Source organism: Xenopus tropicalis, chromosome 10 (genome assembly GCF_000004195.4).
Source record: "Xenopus tropicalis strain Nigerian chromosome 10, UCB_Xtro_10.0, whole genome shotgun sequence".
NCBI classification, from domain to species: domain Eukaryota; kingdom Metazoa; phylum Chordata; class Amphibia; order Anura; family Pipidae; genus Xenopus; species Xenopus tropicalis.
In genome coordinates, this window is record NC_030686.2 from 10,605,587 (window position 1) to 10,626,346 (window position 20,760).

General features: G+C 46.6%; 1 protein-coding gene across 1 annotated transcript in view; it reads right to left on the bottom strand.

Annotated features, from left to right (window-relative positions):
* The window catches only part of lasp1 (LIM and SH3 protein 1), a 36,585-nt gene that overhangs the window by 3,452 nt on the left and 12,373 nt on the right, over positions 1–20,760 (bottom strand). Inside the window, 4 exon segments of the mRNA NM_001008445.1 lie at positions 1,668–1,824; positions 2,467–2,574; positions 3,497–3,581; positions 11,227–11,321. Coding sequence (NP_001008445.1) covers positions 1,668–1,824; positions 2,467–2,574; positions 3,497–3,581; positions 11,227–11,321 — 445 coding nt within the window.

Consider the following 20,760-nt stretch of genomic DNA (forward strand, 5'->3'; position numbering starts at 1 on the left):
TTATTACAAAACAAACCAAAAACAAGGCACTTTGGGGTAATCAGAGTCAGAGAGCTCCCTGGCACAATAACAAACCCACAATACATGTTAATCACCACTGGAGGGCAGTGTTCTCCATAACCGTCCGCTGATACAAAGTTCTTAGGGTTTATCTTCAGTTAATGTAATGTCAGCTAATCTGAACAAGCTCTACTTCCAAGCTGGGACTTTTTCCACCATTTATATGTATTCTGTATTTATATACTGTAACTTGTGCACATGTCCCTATCCATGGTTAGTCAGTTACATTGTTTGGAGCACCCTAAGGAAACCCGCACAAGCACAAAGGAAACTTTGGGGCTCATTTATAAACCCTGGGCAGTAACCTGTAGCATCCAATCAACGATTTCGTTTTTCCGGCCAGCTGCAGGTATAACAGTAAAAGCAGAGTTCTGATTGGTTGCCATGGGTTACTGCCCAGGTACAAATTTGCCCAGTGTTTATAAATGAACCCCCATTAACTCCTTGTAGACAGTGCCCAGATCAGGACCCTAGTGCTGCAAGGTACAGAGCACATACACCCCTGGCACCATAAAAGAAGACCCTGGGAGACTGTTCAAACCTCTAGAAAACTGAATGGCAACCTAGAATTAAAGGATAAGTAAACCTTTAAAACTGGTGCAGTATTGATGAGAGGGCTATTCTAAGCACTTTACATTTTTACATTCATTATTTAGTTTTTTTTCTTAAGATATTAAGGGTTAAGGTCCCCATACACGGGCCGATAGTAGCTGCCGATATTGGTCCCTTAGACAGATTCTGCAGCTAATCGGCCCGTGTATGGGGCACTACCGACAGAACTGCCTGACCGATATCTGGTCTGAAATCGGTCAGATCTCGATCGGGCAGGTTAAAAAATCTAGTTCATGCGGTCCTCGGACCGACTTTGCCTATACCCGTCGTTATAATTTGATCGTTTGGCCCTGGATTCTCCCGATATCGCCCACCCGTAGGTGGGGGATATCGGGATAAGATCCTCTCACTTGGCGATGTGTATGGGGACCTTTAAGGTACTGTTAATATGAGTGCATTTGTTACAAGAGCGCCACCTGCTGGTCAGTTTCAGACAATAATGTTATTGAGGGAGTTGTCAGGAGAAAGACAGAGGGCTGGGCTGATGTTCTACTGGTCAGGAAAGTTATTTGAGATTTGTAATGGTTTCCCTAACCAGAGGAACATCAGGCCCACCCTCTGTCTTTCTCCAGACAACTTACTCAACAGCGTCCTCCATACTTCATGTCTGGAAACTGACCAGTAGGTGGCGCTGTTGTAACAACATGCATCTATATTAACAGTACTTTCAACCCTTAGCATCTTGTAATTAAAAAAGAAAATAATGAATTTAATTGCTAAAGTGCTTAGAATAGCACTCTCATAATTACATTAACTTGTTTCAAAGGTTTACTTACCCTTTAACACCATTTTTGTGCCCCTAAAAAAAATTAAAAACAAGTCCTTCAATAATGAGAAAAATTGAATTTGCATGAAAAAGTGCCTAATTAGTGCTAAAGGGGTTATGAGATTACGGAGCAATGTGGATTCCGAGGCCATCTTGGAGACATCTCTAACAGCAGCTATTTATTTCTCTGACTGGAAATGTGAGAAGAGGAACTGGGCTCTCCTGTTACCTGAGCTACTGGCTGGGGGGGGGTGGTGCTGCTGGGGAGTACTCTGTGAGGATCTGCGGTAATTAGCGCCATCGTCTGATCCTCTACGGTCAAAATCATCACCGTCCACCAATGGGTTCCCCATCCGGCTCTTGTCAAACTCTTCATGATATTTAATCTAAAAGCAACAGAAACAGGGAAAAAGGGAATCATTTAACCATGAAATAAACCCAATAGGGCTGTTCTGCCCCAATAAGGGGTAATTATATCTTAGTTGGGATCAAGTACAGGTACTGTTTTATTATTACAGAGAAAAGGGAATCATTTAACCATTAAATAAACCCAATAGGGCTGTTCTGCCCCCAATAAGGGGTAATTATATCTTAGTTGGGATCAAGTACAGGTACTGTTTTATTATTACAGAGAAAAGCACTGTTCGCCTCCATATAAGTTCACATGATGGTTCTCCTTCTGGAACCGCGTTCCTTCTATGTCAGTTGCCGGGCTGCACCCAGGTGGCAGACACACTTTTTACACATAACGTTTACACTAACACATAGGTGTTTATTATGTTTGGGGGGGCTAAATATTTCCCTAGTATGCCTGAGAGTTACAGACCCCAGTGCAAATGGGAACAAGGCAGGCATGCTGGGACCCAGCACAGCGAGGGAAAGCATGGCACATCTGTGGGTACTCACTACTAGTAACCTGCAGCACTCTATATATGCCAGATACCAACGCTTTACTCTCTGCATTGCCATTTACTAACTAATCTGACAGCGCCCCCCGCAGGATGAGTACAGGGCCCTGAAGTGCTCACATTACTGATCTGATCCTGGGTTTTCTTGATCCTCTGTAGTTCCGGGGTGTCGGCCACTACACTGAATCCTTTGCCCTTATTCTTTTCAAAGTCTTCCTTGTAACGAACCTGGGAACAGTGGGACAGGAATAGAATATTAGCAACATCATGCACAAAACTATATATTTGCAATATGTGTCTAGAAAAAGTGGCACTTTGTGTGTTGTGTGTGTCAGTGTCTAATATAAATATATACAAAGCACAAACAATAATTGGCTGCAATACACTCCCTGCCCAATGTTCCACAATTTGCTGTTTTGTTGTTTAAAAACCTTAAACTCCTCATATTAGTCAGGCTCTATAGCTCATGGAATAAGGACTGCAGCGCCCACAGCCAATATCCGTTTTGCTTTGGATCACCCTCAATTAACCCCAGGCTTTTGGGCAGAGCTATTCTTGCTCCCTATACTGCCCCATTCCAAATTTACCCCCCCCCCTCCACTCCAGTTTAAGGACAAGAAAAGCCGCCCCTACAGGCACTCCCGGGCCTGCTCCCAGCCGCCCCCTACAGGCACTTGCCCCGGGCCTGCTCCCAGCCGCCCCCTACAGGCACTTGCCCCGGGCCTGCTCCCAGCCGCCCCCTACAGGCACTCCCGGGCCTGCTCCCAGCCGCCCCCTACAGGCACTTGCCCCGGGCCTGCTCCCAGCCGCCCCCTACAGGCACTTGCCCCGGGCCTGCTCCCAGCCGCCCCCTACAGGCACTTGCCCCGGGCCTGCTCCCAGCCGCCCCCTACAGGCACTTGCCCCGGGCCTGCTCCCAGCCGCCCCCTACAGGCACTTGCCCCGGGCCTGCTCCCAGCCGCCCCCTACAGGCACTTGCCCCGGGCCTGCTCCCAGCCGCCCCCTACAGGCACTTGCCCCGGGCCTGCTCCCAGCTGCCCCCCTACAGGCACTCCCAGGCTGAAGCCACGCTGATATATACAGGCCCAACACACTGGCAGATGTTTGGCACATACAAAGAAAAATGGCAATAATATAGGAAGCTCATTACCTGGCTCTGTAGCTCACTTTGCTGTTTCAAGCGAAGGTTTTCTGGGGTATCGGCCACCGTGGTGAAAGACTGCTTGGGGTAATGCCTGAAATTGAAAAGTATAATAATTGTTATGATCTCTGGAAGAGAAATCTACTCTTCTCTATCTTTCTTCTACTTCCTTTGTCGAGTGCTTGGCCCCTGAGCCTAACCGAGGCAGCAGTAAGGTTACTCGCAGATTATCTAGGGGTGTATACTAGCTTACTTTAAAGCGGTGGGTCACCTCAGGTTAACTTTTAGAATGGCCTATTCTTAGCAGCTTTTCAACTGGTCTTTATTTTTTATCATTTTTCAGTTAGTTGCCTTTCTTTTCTATGTTCAGATACACGGTAAGGCCAGAGCGCAAGGGCTCTGCTTTTCTCCACAGGCCCCAAATCAGCTTTGTGTGACCGTACCCTACGACCCACGACGACTGAACTGAATATGAATTTACACAGTAAAGCACCGCAGAAATGTATCAGTTCTATATAAACAATAATGGGGGCCACACCCCGTGGGACTTTCCAACCTGGCAGGTATCAGTTGGGTTAGAGGACAGTAGAGGTGTTGGGAGAACCAGAGAATAGCCTGTTGTCATTGTGCTGTGAAGCAAATAACCCTAACATACCCTAACTCTAATACACCCTAATACACTTAACCCTAACCCTAATACACTAACCTTAACCCTAACAGACTAACTCTAACAACCCTAATATTCTAACCCTAACTCGAACCCTAATACACTAACCCTAACAACCCTAATCCTAATAACCTTAATACCCTAACCGTAATAACCCTAACCCTAATCCTAATAACCGTAATACCCTAACCCACTAACCCTAATCCTAATAACCTTAATACCCTAACCGTAATAACCCTAACCCACTAACCCTAATCCTAATAACCGTAATACCCTAACCCACTAACCCTAATCCTAATAACCGTAATACCCTAACCCACTAACCCTAATCCTAATAACCGTAATACCCTAACCGTAATAATCCTAACCCACTAACCCTAATCCTAATAACCGTAATACCCTAACCGTAATAATCCTAACCCACTAACCCTAATCCTAATAACCGTAATACCCTAACCGTAATAACCCTAACCCACTAACCCTAATCCTAATAACCGTAATAACCCTAACCCACTAACCCTAATCCTAATAACTATAATACCCTAACCCACTAACCCTAATCCTAATAACTGTAATACCCTAACCGTAATAACCCTAACCCACTAACCCTAATCCTAATAACCGTAATAACCCTAACCCACTAACCCTAATCCTAATAACTGTAATACCCTAACCCACTAACCCTAATCCTAATAACCGTAATACCCTAACCGTAATAACCCTAACCCACTAACCCTCATCCTAATAACTGTAATACCCTAACCGTAATAACCCTAACCCACTAACTCTAATCCTAATAACTGTAATACCCTAACCGTAATAACCCTAACCCACTAACCCTCATCCTAATAACTGTAATACCCTAACCCACTAACCCTAATCCTAATAACCGTAATACCCTAACCGTACTAACCCTAACCCACTAACCCTAATCCTAATAACCGTAATAACCCTAACCCACTAACCCTAATCCTAATAACTGTAATACCCTAACCCACTAACCCTAATCCTAATAACCGTAATACCCTAACCCACTAACCCTAATCCTAATAACCGTAATACCCTAACCGTAATAACCCTAACCCACTAACCCTCATCCTAATAACTGTAATACCCTAGGCCTAACCATAATAATCCTAACACCCTAACCCACTAACCCTAATCCTAATAACCTTAATACCCTAACCGTAATAATCCTAACCGTAATAACCCTAACCGTAATAACCCTAACCTTAATAATCCTAATACACTAACCCTAACCAGTCAGAAAAGGCAATACCACCTTGGTCTTTTGGCAGTTGCTGCCCCATAACAACTGCCCCAGCTGTAGTATTGCTGCAGCAAACGCATCAAGTTGCTTAAAAAATAAATAAAAGAGGGGCAGGTAGATGAGCCATCCTTGCAATGCTTTGGGCTGCTAAACATTATCATTATTTATTGACACAGTAACCTTCTTACAATAAAACAATAGGATTAGAGGTGCCTGGTGCTTTGCTGTAGGTAGAAGAGATGTTGGCATTAGGGAGAGTGTAACTGTACTTGCCTAATTTATTCCTAGGTATTTGCACCCCCACACGTCACAGTAAGGGTAGCGGGTCTGATCTACATCAGGCAATAGGCTTATGTTTGCCCAACTTATAAGCAAACCCTCAGTATGTACTAAACACATTCACAGCATCTCCCAAACCAAAGCAGCACAGAGCTCACCATGAAATATTAATATATCTGTATGCCAACAAGTTCATTGGAACCAGTGCAATTGTCTGGATGGGGAACCCTCTGTGCCTCCTATTCTGCCAAGCAGATACCTCTACCTACAGGTGGGCGATATTGGGAGAATCCTGGGTAATTTGATCGAATTATAATGACAGGCATAGGTAAAGTCGGTCGATGAGCAACGCGGTCCCCAATCTGACTAGATTTTCTAACCTGCCCAATCGAGATCTGGCTGATTTCAGGCCAGATATTGGTTGGGCAGGCCAGTCGGTAGTGCCCCTACACGGGCCGATTAGCTGCAGAATCTGTCCAAGGGACCCATATCGGCAGCTACTATCGGCCCGTGTATGGGGACCTTTAGGAGTTAAGAGTCAGCTTTGGAACCAAGATTTGGTTTAGGACTGTGTGTCCCATACAGGCCTCTGTACTTTCCATTTTCCTCTAATGCAGCCTAGTGGCGCTGGCTTGGAGTGGGGAGTGATCCTTGGGCTGCTGGTTGTAAAAGGCACAAATAACCAGAACACCAAATAAATAGCTCTTTATTTACTTGCCCTTAAAAAATAAACAATAGGAGATAGAGATACTGGAGGTGGGGGAGATAGCACTGTTGAAAACACAGATAATGCATCCGAGCCAGCACACCGATCACAGGAGAGTGTCTCTGCGGTAGGTGAAGAGACCACCCCATGTGGCCCCCTGAGTGAGGGGGTGACAGAGAGCGGTAGGTGAAGAGACCACCCCATGTGGCCCCCTGAGTGAGGGGGTGACAGAGAGCGGTAGGTGAAGAGACCACCCCATGTGGCCCCCTGAGTGAGGGAGTGACAGAGCGGTAGGTGAAGAGACCACCCCATGTGGCCCCCTGAGTGAGGGGGCGACAGAGAGCGGTAGGTGAAGAGACCACCCCATGTGGCCCCCTGAGTGAGGGAGTGACAGAGCGGTAGGTGAAGAGACCACCCCATGTGGCCCCCTGAGTGAGGGGGTGACAGAGAGCGGTAGGTGAAGAGACCACCCCATGTGGCCCCCTGAGTGAGGGGGCGACAGAGAGCGGTAGGTGAAGAGACCACCCCATGTGGTCCCCTTGAGTGAGGGGGCGACAGAGAGCGGTAGGTGAAGAGACCACCCCATGTGGCCCCCTGAGTGAGGGGGTGACAGAGAGCATAAGAACTGCCCACAACTTTGTGCTTCTCTCTCAAGGCCTCAGTAGGAGAGCTGCTCATTTCTGACCACAACCATATCCTCTCCAGACTTTCTGCCTATTTATAGACAACGCTGCACAGTGGGTGCTTAGTCATTCAGCAGTCGCAACCCACAAACTATGTACATCCTGTGAGCGAGAGAGCAGGTAGCGAGAGAGAAATAGGGGTGTGGCGGAACGTAAAGGAGAACTTGCCCTGTAAAATATTTTATCTCAAAAGCCATTAATATAGTTACACAGACTCAATAAATCCTTATGGTATAGATAGTGGTATATTGGAGGGTTAAAGATCATTTCTGGCTTGCATTGAGGAACCCATAGCAAATTCTTTGAGACTGGCCCCTACACCTTTAGATAGATTCATCCTTGCCTTTGTAAGAATTCTATGACCCTTCTTGTTAAGGCGGCCATACATGGGCCAATAAAAGCTGCCGGTAGGCTTATCAGCCTGTGTACGGGGCCCTCAGACAGGCCTGCCCAACCGATACAGGGCCAAGTTAAGGTCCCCATACACGGGTCGATAGAAGCTGCTGATATCTGTCCCCGGTCCGACTTTGCCTATGCCTGTCATTATAATTCAATCGTTTGGCCCCAGGGCCAAACAACTGAGTTACCCTGGATTCTCCCGATATCGCCCACCCGTAGGTGGGGATATCGGGAGAAGATCCGCTCGCTTGGCGCCAATCGAGCGGATCTGCCCGTGTATGGGGACCTTAAGCCAGATGTCTATTGGACAGGTTTGAAATGGGGACGTGCTGACATGTTCCTCATCCCAACAGGATTTTCAAACTTGCCCGGCCTGCTTCCCGCCGAAGTATTCCTGCATGGAACAATCTTATCAATCCTATATTGCCCACCTTATTGGGGAAAGATTCACTCATTTGGCCGCCTCACCAACCGAGCAGAACTTTACACCCCCCAGTGCCGGAACTACGAGTAGGAAGAAGAGGCCTGTGCCTAGGGAGCAATGGCAGAGGGCACTAAAAATAATAAACCTGGTGCTTCGCTAGTGTGATATGTATATACAGATACAGATCCTTCATAAAGGTCCTAATGTGGACCGGAACGTATGCATATGGAAAAGGCTGCGTAAGGGTTAAATAGAGGTGTGTGCAAATCGCGTAGGTAAAAGTTTTTTCAATTCCATGTTCACGTAACCTGAAGTCACGTGATTTAGGATTCCGTTCAGCTAGACACTTGAATTGGGACAAATCCAAATCCTGCTGGAAAAGGCAGAATCTTCCCTAAAGGCCCCCATACACGGGCCGATAGTAGCTGCCAATATGGGTCCCTTAGACTAGTTCAGCAGCTTATCGGCCCGTGTATGGGCACTCCTGACAGGCCTGCCCGACCGATATCTGGCCTGAAATCGGCCAGATCTCGATCGGACAGGTTAGAAAATCTAGTCGGATCAGGGACCGCATCAGCTTCTTGATTTGGTCCCCGGACCGACTTTGCCTATGCCCGTCATTATATGGGGCCAAACAATCCAATTACCCTGCATTCTCCCGATATCGTCCACCCGTTGGTGGGGATATCGGGAGAATATCTGCTCGATTGGCGACATCGCCAAGCGAGCGGATCTGCCCGTGTATGGGGACCTTAATACATACACACAAACAAACAAGAGTGGGAGAGAAGGGAGGGGGCACTGGGAATCCTAAGGGAACTATGCATGCCTGCAAGCTACGAATACTTGGCATGTCCTTCCCTTATAGGGTCTGCAAAACTTTCTACAGGTCTCGGGCAGGACAATTGGGTGACCCGGGAGCAGACTGTGACCCCAATGAGCAGAGAGAGAGGGAGAGATGTCATGTCATGTTTGTGGAATGTGTGGAATCTGTTGCTTCATTAACCCCCCCCCCCTTGTTTCCTTTCCTTACAAGGCCCCAGCCAGCACAAGCCATGCAAAGAAGGGAACCCAGCCGTGATGACGTAGCCCCATGAAACAAGCGGCGGCGGCAGACTGGTTAGGCAAGTGGGCTTGTAATGCAGGGAGAAAAGACCAGTAACACCAGAAAATTTAAAAAAGCAAAAATACTCTGAATTTACAAAAGGTTTCTACTATATGTATAAACATCTTTTGTATTGGGAGTGTTTGCACCAGTTCTCCTTTTGTCTGTTGTCTAAAGAAAACCCCCACCTATTACAGGTATGGGATCGGTTACCCAGAAAACCTGTTATCCAGAAAGCTCCAAATTTCAGGAAGGCCGTCTCCTATAGACTCCATTATAATCAAATAATTCAAATTCTGTAATAATAAAACAGTACCTGTACTTGATCCCAGCTAAGATATAATTACCCCTTATTGGGGGGCAGAACAGCCCTATTGGGTTTATTTAATGGTTAAATGATTCCCTTTTCTCTGTAATAATAAAACAGTACCTGTACTTGATCCCAACTAAGATATAATTACCCCTTATTGGGGGCAGAACAGCCCTATTGGGTTTATTTCATGGTTAAATGATTCCCTTTTCTCTGTAATAATAAAACAGTACCTGTACTTGATCCCAACTAAGATATAATTACCCCTTATTGGGGCAGAACAGCCCTATTGGGTTTATTTAATGGTTAAATGATTCCCTTTTCTCTGTAATAATAAAACAGTACCTGTACTTGATCCCAACTAAGATATAATTACCCCTTATTGGGGGCAGAACAGTCCTATTGGGTTTATTTAATGGTTAAATGATTCCCTTTTCTCTGTAATAATAAAACAGTACCTGTACTTGATCCCAACTAAGATATAATTACCCCTTATTGGGGGCAGAACAGTCCTATTGGGTTTATTTAATGGTTAAATGATTCCCTTTTCTCTGTAATAATAAAACAGTACCTGTACTTGATCCCAACTAAGATATAATTACCCCTTATTGGGGGCAGAACAGCCCTATTGGGTTTATTTAATGGTTAAATGATTCCCTTTTCTCTGTAATAATAAAACAGTACTTGTACTTGATCCCAACTAAGATATAATTACCCCTTATTGGGGCAGAACAGCCCTATTGGGTTTATTTCATGGTTAAATGATTCCCTTTTCTCTGTAATAATAAAACAGTACCTGTACTTGATCCCAACTAAGATATAATTACCCCTTATTGGGGGCAGAACATATCCCCAAGGCAAACTGCTACCTACACCCCCCCTGTAATTGCTGCTTACACACTATTTATACAGCCCAATGCCTTGCCCTGCCTACACAAAGGCCTGAAACAATAATGAGTATTGTTAGAGCTAAGGGGAAGTACAGGCAGGTAGAAGAGCCAAACATTACTTATCAGCTTAGTTTTACAGAGAAGCGACACCTTATCAACCCTTTACCTGCTACCCCCCCAAGCTGCTGTTTAGGGAGGGGGCGGCAGAACAAATCAATGAAGTAAAATACATGAAATACAGTGATGCGAGTGGAGTTGCCACCTGGCCAGCATTTAAAGGGCCTAGACCAGCAGTTCTCAACCTGTGGGTCGGGACCTCTTTGGGGGTCGAACAACCCTTTCACAGGGGTCGTCTAAGACCATCGGAAAACACGTATTTCTGATGGTCTTAGGAATCATTTTATGGTTTGGGGTCACCACAACATGAGGAACTGTATTAAAGGGTTGCGGCATTAGGAAGGTTGAGAACCACTGGCCTAGCCGGTAATAACCAACTGGGCCGGCACCAGTATTACAAATGAACTTACCTTCTCCGCTGCTGATAAGCCTTTATAATCTCAGGTCTACCTCTGCCCCCCCTCCCCCCCATATTTCCTGGTCACATTAACCCTTTTTCCCTACCCAGTTCGCCCATTTTCCCATCCCTTACATCATAGCCCTGCCCCCAAATGACATCAAGGTCCGCCCCCCGACCTGAAGGCTGGTATTATGGGAAAATAACAGGTGCCAACCCTGGATGTGAGATATATATATACCTACTTCCTACAATATAGATCAAGACACTGTAGTTGTTACATAGGCCTTGGCTGGGGGGTACCTGGGGATACGCTGGAACTCAATCCAGTCATTACAGGAGACACAAACAATCTCTTACTAAAATGTAGGATATGTAATGTAGTTTATTCATTTATTTATTATTTTTTTTTCAAAAATGCCTTTGGTTAAATAGAGGGTGTCAGTAAGTGCCTGTGCTAGTTACATATTATCCCAGGGAGTTTGTACTTACGCATTGCAGTATGGTTTCTTGTCATATCCCTTGTAGTTCTTCATGTTCAGAGTCATCTTGCAGATCTCGCAGTGGAAGCATGCTTTGTGCCAGAACTAAAAAGAATAGATACACACAGGTCAGTCCCAGTGCTACTGAGCAAACTGCGCAGCTACCCGCACCTCGGAGCAGCAAGAAGCCCATAAATGCCCCCCCAATACAGCTCACCGGGGAACATTACTCTTTTATGGAGTTACTGGTGCTCAGGCACTGAGGTAGACACCCCCCCCCCCCCCCCAAAGTGGGTGGGTATTTGGTTGTTTAAATGAGAAGAAAAGGTAAAATGTCACTGATGGGCCAAAAACAAAACAAGATGGCGGCATGGCACTCCTCCAACTTAGCACCCCCAGTATTGTCCCCTTTCCTTCTCACTGTAATGGCACACAATAAGAACTATTGGCTCTGCCACAGGTACAGCGCCACTGGCTCTGCATAGTTGCCCCCGCCCCAGTCTTGCAACAACAATGGTGCCCTACTGTACACTTTGTGCTACTCAATGGTCGCTTGAGATTCTGAGGGCCAGGATTTGGTCAGGGCTCCCCCATTTTGAGTATGCATTCTACCTAACTATATAAACACACACATACTTCTATATAAACACACACATATTTCTATATAAACACACACATATATTTCTATAGAAGAACACACAAAGACTTCTTGTACTAAACAGTACAGAGCAGTGAAACCGAAAGCACTTTCATTTTGAATTAAAAGCCACGCCCTGTTTGGCACTACTGGGAGAAGGAAATGAATCACGTTTTCTGTCGGTTAATACCCGTCTAACTAACCCTTATCTGTAAACCATGATCTTTACACTCTCCTGATTCCAGAAGGTGGGAGGAGTAGTGAGCAATACAGTGACCGCCAATTAAAATTTAAGGGCCATGGCCCATGGGGAGAGAAGTCACCCCCACAGATACTCTTGGCTACTGTGAGCCACTAATCTCCCCAAAATGCCTTTCCACCAGCAATAAAATCGCCAGTGGGGAGAAAGCCTCAGGCACAGTGTGATGATGGGAAGGTTAAGGAGATCCTTACATATAAATATAAATGTGTATTTTCCCACCTTGCCATTGGAATGGGACGCACAATATGGCTTCTTATCCCTCCATTATGAAAGCAAACATACAAACACATATAAACTCGGCTTGTTCAAGTATGTATTTAGTAATATTATTTTGGGGCAGATTATTTAGCTCTATATTAAAGAGGAACTCCGGCTTCCATCACTGAAACCCCTAATATCCCTATCCCTGTAATCTGTTCCTTCAAACAGTAGGAATAAATACCATTTTTATATGCTGAAATCCAGCTGCAAAACTGTTCTTCTCTTTCTGCATCATTTGAAATCCTGGCAGGGGAGGAGGGACTAAAACACTGATGTTACACATTGTAACAACTTCCCCACAGCTTACAGACAGCCTGCAGGAACTACATAACCCACAATGCATTGCACTGGGATGTTCCTTTCCTTATTGACATCACGTTTGCAGCAGGGAATTGTGGGATTGGGAGGAGGCAGGCTGAGGGACAGGCGACTACTGTTACAGTTTATTTGAGTCACAAAGTAGTCAGCCAGACCAGCAGGGGAACAGGGGGTGGGGCTTAGGGAACTGTTCCAAACCAGATTATTACATTAAAAATCATGAAAAGGCTGTGTATTTTTAATTGCTGTGTATATAATTGATGTAGCCGCCCAGTGAGCAGTGGGACAGAAGTGTAATATATCTTCCCATGGCTCTGGCCATATCCCCTGCAATAGGATGAATCCCTGATGGATCTGCAGAAAGGAGTTCAAGTGAGGACCCCTTGGGAGACTCGGGGGGGGGGGGGGATAGGTGGGAACAATGATATAATTAGCAGTAAGGGGTTACATGGAAATAGACAGATATAAGACAGGGCTTAACTATAGTAAATTGCAGGAGGGTAAATTGGGGGTTTGGTGGTAGTTAAGTCTCCAGTTGGAGGGAAGAACAAAGGCAGAGCGTGAATAGGAAGGTAGAATGATAATAGTAGTGTTACAGAAACCTTCTGATCCTTTCCTACCTGCAACGACAACAGATATGAGAATATCCCACAGATGTGAGGGACGATCCCGGCCGTGAAATTACATTTCTAAGCTCTTTAGTAAGAACACAGGGCATTTCATTAAGCAGCAGGTCCCATACTAAGTGATCCCTTCTGCTCAGAGAAAGTAGCGAGGCTGTGCCAGGGGGCCGGCCGGCTGTATGTAGGGTAGGGCTATCTGACTCAAGGCTGGATGGGAGGCCTGTATGTAGGGTATGGCTATCTGACTCAGGGCTGGATGGGAGGCCTGTATGTAGGGTAGGGCTATCTGACTCAGGGCTGGATGGGAGGCCTGTATGTAGGGTAGGGCTATCTGACTCAGGGCTGGATGGGAGGCCTGTATGTAGGGTAGGGCTATCTGACTCAAGGCTGGATGGGAGGCCTGTATGTAGGGTAGGGCTATCTGACTCAAGGCTGGATGGGAGGCCTGTATGTAGGGTATGGCTATCTGACTCAGGGCTGGATGGGAGGCCTGTATGTAGGGTAGGGCTATCTGACTCAGGGCTGGATGGGAGGCCTGTATGTAGGGTAGGGCTATCTGACTCAGGGCTGGATGGGAGGCCTGTATGTAGGGTAGGGCTATCTGACTCAGGGCTGGATGGGAGGCCTGTATGTAGGGTAGGGCTATCTGACTCAGGGCTGGATGGGAGGCCTGTATGTAGGGTAGGGCTATCTGACTCAGGGCTGGATGGGAGGCCTGTATGTAGGGTAGGGCTATCTGACTCAGGGCTGGATGGGAGGCCTGTATGTAGGGTAGGGCTATCTGACTCAGGGCTGGATGGGAGGCCTGTATGTAGGGTAGGGCTATCTGACTCAGGGCTGGATGGGAGGCCTGTATGTAGGGTAGGGCTATCTGACTCAGGGCTGGATGGGAGGCCTGTATGTAGGGTAGGGCTATCTGACTCAAGGCTGGATGGGAGGCCTGTATGTAGGGTAGGGCTATCTGACTCAGGGCTGGATGGGAGGCCTGTATGTAGGGTAGGGCTATCTGACTCAAGGCTGGATGGGAGGCCTGTATGTAGGGTAGGGCTATCTGACTCAAGGCTGGATGGGAGGCCTGTATGTAGGGTAGGGCTATCTGACTCAGGGCTGGATGGGAGGCCTGTATGTAGGGTAGGGCTATCTGACTCAAGGCTGGATGGGAGGCCTGTATGTAGGGTAGGGCTATCTGACTCAAGGCTGGATGGGAGGCCTGTATGTAGGGTAGGGCTATCTGACTCAGGGCTGGATGGGAGGCCTGTATGTAGGGTAGGGCTATCTGACTCAGGGCTGGATGGGAGGCCTGTATGTAGGGTAGGGCTATCTGACTCAGGGCTGGATGGGAGGCCTGTATGTAGGGTAGGGCTATCTGACTCAGGGCTGGATGGGAGGCCTGTATGTAGGGTAGGGCTATCTGACTCAGGGCTGGATGGGAGGCCTGTATGTAGGGTAGGGCTATCTGACTCAGGGCTGGATGGGAGGCCTGTATGTAGGGTAGGGCTATCTGACTCAGGGCTGGATGGGAGGCCTGTATGTAGGGTAGGGCTATCTGACTCAAGGCTGGATGGGAGGCCTGTATGTAGGGTAGGGCTATCTGACTCAAGGCTGGATGGGAGGCCTGTATGTAGGGTAGGGCTATCTGACTCAAGGCTGGATGGGAGGCCTGTATGTAGGGTAGGGCTATCTGACTCAGGGCTGGATGGGAGGCCTGTATGTAGGGTAGGGCTATCTGACTCAGGGCTGGATGGGAGGCCTGTATGTAGGGTAGGGCTATCTGACTCAGGGCTGGATGGGAGGCCTGTATGTAGGGTAGGGCTATCTGACTCAAGGCTGGATGGGAGGCCTGTATGTAGGGTAGGGCTATCTGACTCAGGGCTGGATGGGAGGCCTGTATGTAGGGTAGGGCTATCTGACTCAGGGCTGGATGGGAGGCCTGTATGTAGGGTAGGGCTATCTGACTCAGGGCTGGATGGGAGGCCTGTATGTAGGGTAGGGCTATCTGACTCAGGGCTGGATGGGAGGCCTGTATGTAGGGTAGGGCTATCTGACTCAGGGCTGGATGGGAGGCCTGTATGTAGGGTAGGGCTATCTGACTCAGGGCTGGATGGGAGGCCTGTATGTAGGGTAGGGCTATCTGACTCAGGGCTGGATGGGAGGCCTGTATGTAGGGTAGGGCTATCTGACTCAAGGCTGGATGGGAGGCCTGTATGTAGGGTAGGGCTATCTGACTCAGGGCTGGATGGGAGGCCTGTATGTAGGGTAGGGCTATCTGACTCAAGGCTGGATGGGAGGCCTGTATGTAGGGTAGGGCTATCTGACTCAAGGCTGGATGGGAGGCCTGTATGTAGGGTAGGGCTATCTGACTCAGGGCTGGATGGGAGGCCTGTATGTAGGGTAGGGCTATCTGACTCAAGGCTGGATGGGAGGCCTGTATGTAGGGTAGGGCTATCTGACTCAAGGCTGGATGGGAGGCCTGTATGTAGGGTAGGGCTATCTGACTCAGGGCTGGATGGGAGGCCTGTATGTAGGGTAGGGCTATCTGACTCAGGGCTGGATGGGAGGCCTGTATGTAGGGTAGGGCTATCTGACTCAGGGCTGGATGGGAGGCCTGTATGTAGGGTAGGGCTATCTGACTCAGGGCTGGATGGGAGGCCTGTATGTAGGGTAGGGCTATCTGACTCAGGGCTGGATGGGAGGCCTGTATGTAGGGTAGGGCTATCTGACTCAGGGCTGGATGGGAGGCCTGTATGTAGGGTAGGGCTATCTGACTCAGCGCTGGATGGGAGGCCTGTATGTAGGGTAGGGCTATCTGACTCAGGGCTGGATGGGAGGCCTGTATGTAGGGTAGGGCTATCTGACAAAAAGCGCTGGACAGCACTGCTATAGGGGATGACTGATCTCATTTTGGCTAATCTTCCCATGTCTAAGTGCCACAAGAAAAGAAATGCTCTAACCCTAGCCGCTGGATAAAGCCACACTAGACAACAAAGCCTGCCTTGCAGTCCGTGACTAACACTACAGGAACGATTCGCTCGCTGGATTAAGTAAAAAAACAAATGCTTGGATAAACGTGACACAAAACACTTTAGCAGCGATGTATCCATACTGTCTCTTAGATGACGTACTAACTCATTTTCCTGCAGAACGTGGGTTTTTTCCTGGAAATTCATTGCTTAAGAAAAGCAATTGCTACATTAGTGGCAGCTCCAATTTACAGTAAAAGGCCCGTGTTCTTCCTGCTTACTCCCCAGGACAAGGGTTGATTCTCAGGGTGTCTCTTTTGGCACTCCTCTACCTCTCAAACTGCGCTATTTGCCCGATACTGTGTGAGAGCCAATGAGAACGTGACTTTTCTAACCACAGATAAGCCGATTAAGGGAAAAACCAGACTTTTCACAAATTATCAGTTATTATCCGAGCTGCTATTTATTGTTTCTAAGGAGACAGAGCTGTTATTTTATTCATTCTGTGCAATTATCACTAGTGATTCTGCTGAACAGTAACTGCCTCTGGCCAACTCTGGCCTATGGAAGTGCGTAGAAAAACAAGAGTATGTGAGACGCTACCTGTCGCACATTGCTTGCACGTAAATCCACAAATCCCCATACAATACGCCCCCCATACTTTATACCCATTCATTTCCATGAATTACATCATTCCGTTGGTTCCGACTCTTGAAACAATTTAGCAAATGTCAGCCAAGACTCCATTTCCCACAATTACTTGCATGCTCTTCCCAATAATACAGGTATAGGACATGTTACCCAGAATGCTCGGGACCAAGGGTATTCCGGATAAGGGGTCATTCCATAATTTGGATCTCCATACCTTAAGTCTACTAAAAAATCAATAAAACATCAATTAAACCCAATAGGGCTGTTCTGCCCCCAATAAGGGGTAATTATATCTTAGTTGGGATCAAGTACAGGTACTGTTTTATTACTACAGAGAAAAGGGAATCATTTAACCATTAAATAAACCCAATAGGGCTGTTCTGCCCCCAATAAGGGGTAATTATATCTTAGTTGGGATCAAGTACAGGTACTGTTTTATTATTACAGAGAAAAGGGAATCATTTAACCATGAAATAAACCCAATAGGGCTGTTCTGCCCCCAATAAGGGGTAATTATATCTTAGTTGGGATCAAGTACAGGTACTGTTTTATTATTACAGAGAAAAGGGAATCATTTAACCATGAAATAAACCCAATAGGGCTGTTCTGCCCCAATAAGGGGTAATTATATCTTAGTTGGGATCAAGTACAGGTACTGTTTTATTATTACAGAGAAAAGGGAATCATTTAACCATGAAATAAACCCAATAAGGCTGTTCTGCCCCAATAAGGGGTAATTATATCTTAGTTGGGATCAAGTACAGGTACTGTTCTATTATTACAGAGAAAAAGGAAATCAGTTTTAAAATTTGGAATAATTTGATTAAAATGGAGTCTACAGGCTTTCTGTAATTTGGAGCTTTCTGGATAACGGGTTTCCAGATAAGGGATCCCATACCTGTACTCCAATTTCTTCCTAAGCTTTTCCCTGTTAATACAAATCCCCTCAGGGAGTGATGCCATATACAGCAGATAGTCCTTACAGTATTAGGCCCGGAGAGCTTGAGAAGATACCCCAGAGGCTAAATAATATTTGGTCTTTCATTTAATTCTATACATATGTGCAATTACAAGCCGCCATTTTGCTGCCTCGGAAACCCACATAAACAACAGTACCACTTAATAACCACTAGGGGTGCTGGAGCAGCAGCAATTATTGCATAATATATAATAATATAAGTGTACTGTTTATGAGTAACTAAATGGTGTATATAAAGCCTGCTTAGAACCAGATAAGAAGATTAAAGAGAATGGGACACGACCCACAATCCCTGAAACAATGTCCCAGATACCAGAAGTCATGTGCTACTGGCCTGAATGTGATTTTCCACCACTACCACAAGTAATAATCAGACACCAAGGGGGGGGGATATCACTCCAACTTGCAGCGCAGCAGTAAAGTGTGAGTGAAGTTTATCAGAGCACAGGTCACATGGCTGTGGCACCCTGGGAAATGAAGAATATGGCCCATGTAACATTTCAAAATTAAACGTAAAGAAATCTGTTTGTGTTTTTGGAAAATGGATTCCAACGCAGGATTCTGCTGGAGAAGCTCCATTAACTGATGCGTTTTGAAAGAAAAGATGTTTCCCATGACAGTATTCCTTTAAGGGCCTCAGGGATATGTGCGTACCCTCATTAATTAATAACCAAGATAGCTAACACCGAATGCCCTGGGTAGAGGAGCAGCAGATAACGGTGAGGTGCGCACAGTGCAGGTAACCCTACCCTATACCTGTGTATCTATGCTAAGTAATAGGGGAGATAGACTACACAATGCCTGGGGGTGGGGAACAAGGTCGGAACCCTGAGGCCCAGTGAGAGTCAGGTTACCTAAATGTACATACTATCTCCCTTGTCTATGGCAGGCATGCTGGGAACTCGAGCCCATTTGCTGTAAGACCATAAGCTGTCCCTCGTTGTACCAGGACCAGGGAAAACACAAATTATTTAGAAACTAAGGGTGAAGACACACTGAGCTACTAGTAGCAGCTACTTTTTCATGGCTACTAAACGCCAGAAAATTCCCTGCCATAGACAATAATGAGAACTGCCTCTGCTAAAACACATGTAGAGGAAATAAAATGGGAAATAAAACCCACAGGAAATAAAATGTGAAGACCAATTGCAAATTGTCTCAGAACATCAAGCTCCATGTCACTAAAGGTTAATATTAAAGGTGAACAACCCCTTTAATCTGTTTATTACAATTTCTATATCCAATTGCTCCCCACACTATGTGGCTGGTCTTCCCTGAAGGACTTGGTTGGGCCTCAGAACCCTCCTGGACAGATATTTCTTATTTGGCTTCCTATACACTTCTGGACAGAACTGCCATCATGGGGCTCTATATGACTAAGTTAGGAGGGCCCTTCCCCAAGGGAGCCATAATTATTAGCCAACAAGTAAATGGGGCCCCAGTAAAACAAAACATCAGATGTTATCAGTAAATGATCAGCACTGTCTGCTTTATTAGCCATGACAAGTAGCTGCTACTGCTCTGTGTGTCTTCACCCTGAAGGAGGCCATACACTATAAAGGTCCCCATACACAGTAAGATCCGCTCGCTTGGTGAAGTTAAAAATTATGTATTATGTAGGCGGCAATGGGGCAGTTGGTTCGGGGACTGCATCAACGAGCCGATGCGGCCCCCGATCCGACTGAATCTTTTAACCTGGCCAATCGATATCTGGCCAATTTCAGGCCAGGTATCAGTCGGCCAGCCCGCTCGTTTCTGCCCCTACACGGGCCGATAAGCTGCCGAGTTGGTCCAGGGGACCCATATCGGCAGCTTCTATCGGCCCGTGTATGGGGGCCTTTAGAGCCACTTGTTTGGTGAGGCTGCCAACATGCGTGTATCTTTGCACTGATATTCCCACCTTAGGTGGGCGATATCAGAGTAATTGAATTACAACAATGGAATTAGGACCCATCGGAGAGAGGACCACATCAATGAGCCGACGAGGGCCCCCAATCCGATAGTTAAATCAAACCCACCCAACTGTCATCTAGGCAATTTTAGGCCACATATTGTTGGGTTAACCCATTGGGGATCCCCATACACTGTATGTATGTATAACTTTATTTATAAAGCGCCACAAGGGTACGCAGCTCTGTACAATCTTACAATATACACAATTACACACAGGGAGGACAAGTGTTATAATAAATACAATAAATAAGTATAAATACACAGGGAATAAGTGCCATGTGGTATGAGACACAGTAGGAAGGAGGTCCCTGCCCCGTAGAGCTTCCAATCTAAGTGGTTGGGTAACATACAGGCACAAATTGGAAGGTAAGAGTGCACCAGGTATGGGCATTTGCCCTTAAACTAGGCAAAACAATGTTTTAGTGGCAGATAAGTTGCCAACACGGTTTGAAAGACCCCAGTCGGCAGCTTTAATCTGCCTGCGTATGGCCAGCTTTAGGCAGCACTGTAAGGGCAGGTGCAAGGGTTGGGGTGATGGCCATACCTGAGAAAGGGCTCCACCCTGAAATGTTGTGTTTGCAGCCTCTGAATAATCACACAGTGCTGCCTTAGTTTGCCTCTAGGCTTTGGAGATGGGGCAGCTAAAGAAAAGGGAATTTGGCCTTCCAGCACAGATGGTAATGAATGTTCCATAAACCCAAAGCTCCTACATTGTGGCTCTCCCCTGGCCCTGTTCCAGGCCCTTCATCTTGGGATCCACTGTTCTTGGATAACGAGTAAATAAGCCGCCAGTAAATAAATCGCCGGTGGGATGGCATACGTGACGCTTCGGTTTCCTTGCGAGGCAGCTTTGGTTCTAGTAACTTTGCAATTGGTCTTCATAATTTTTTTTTAATAGTT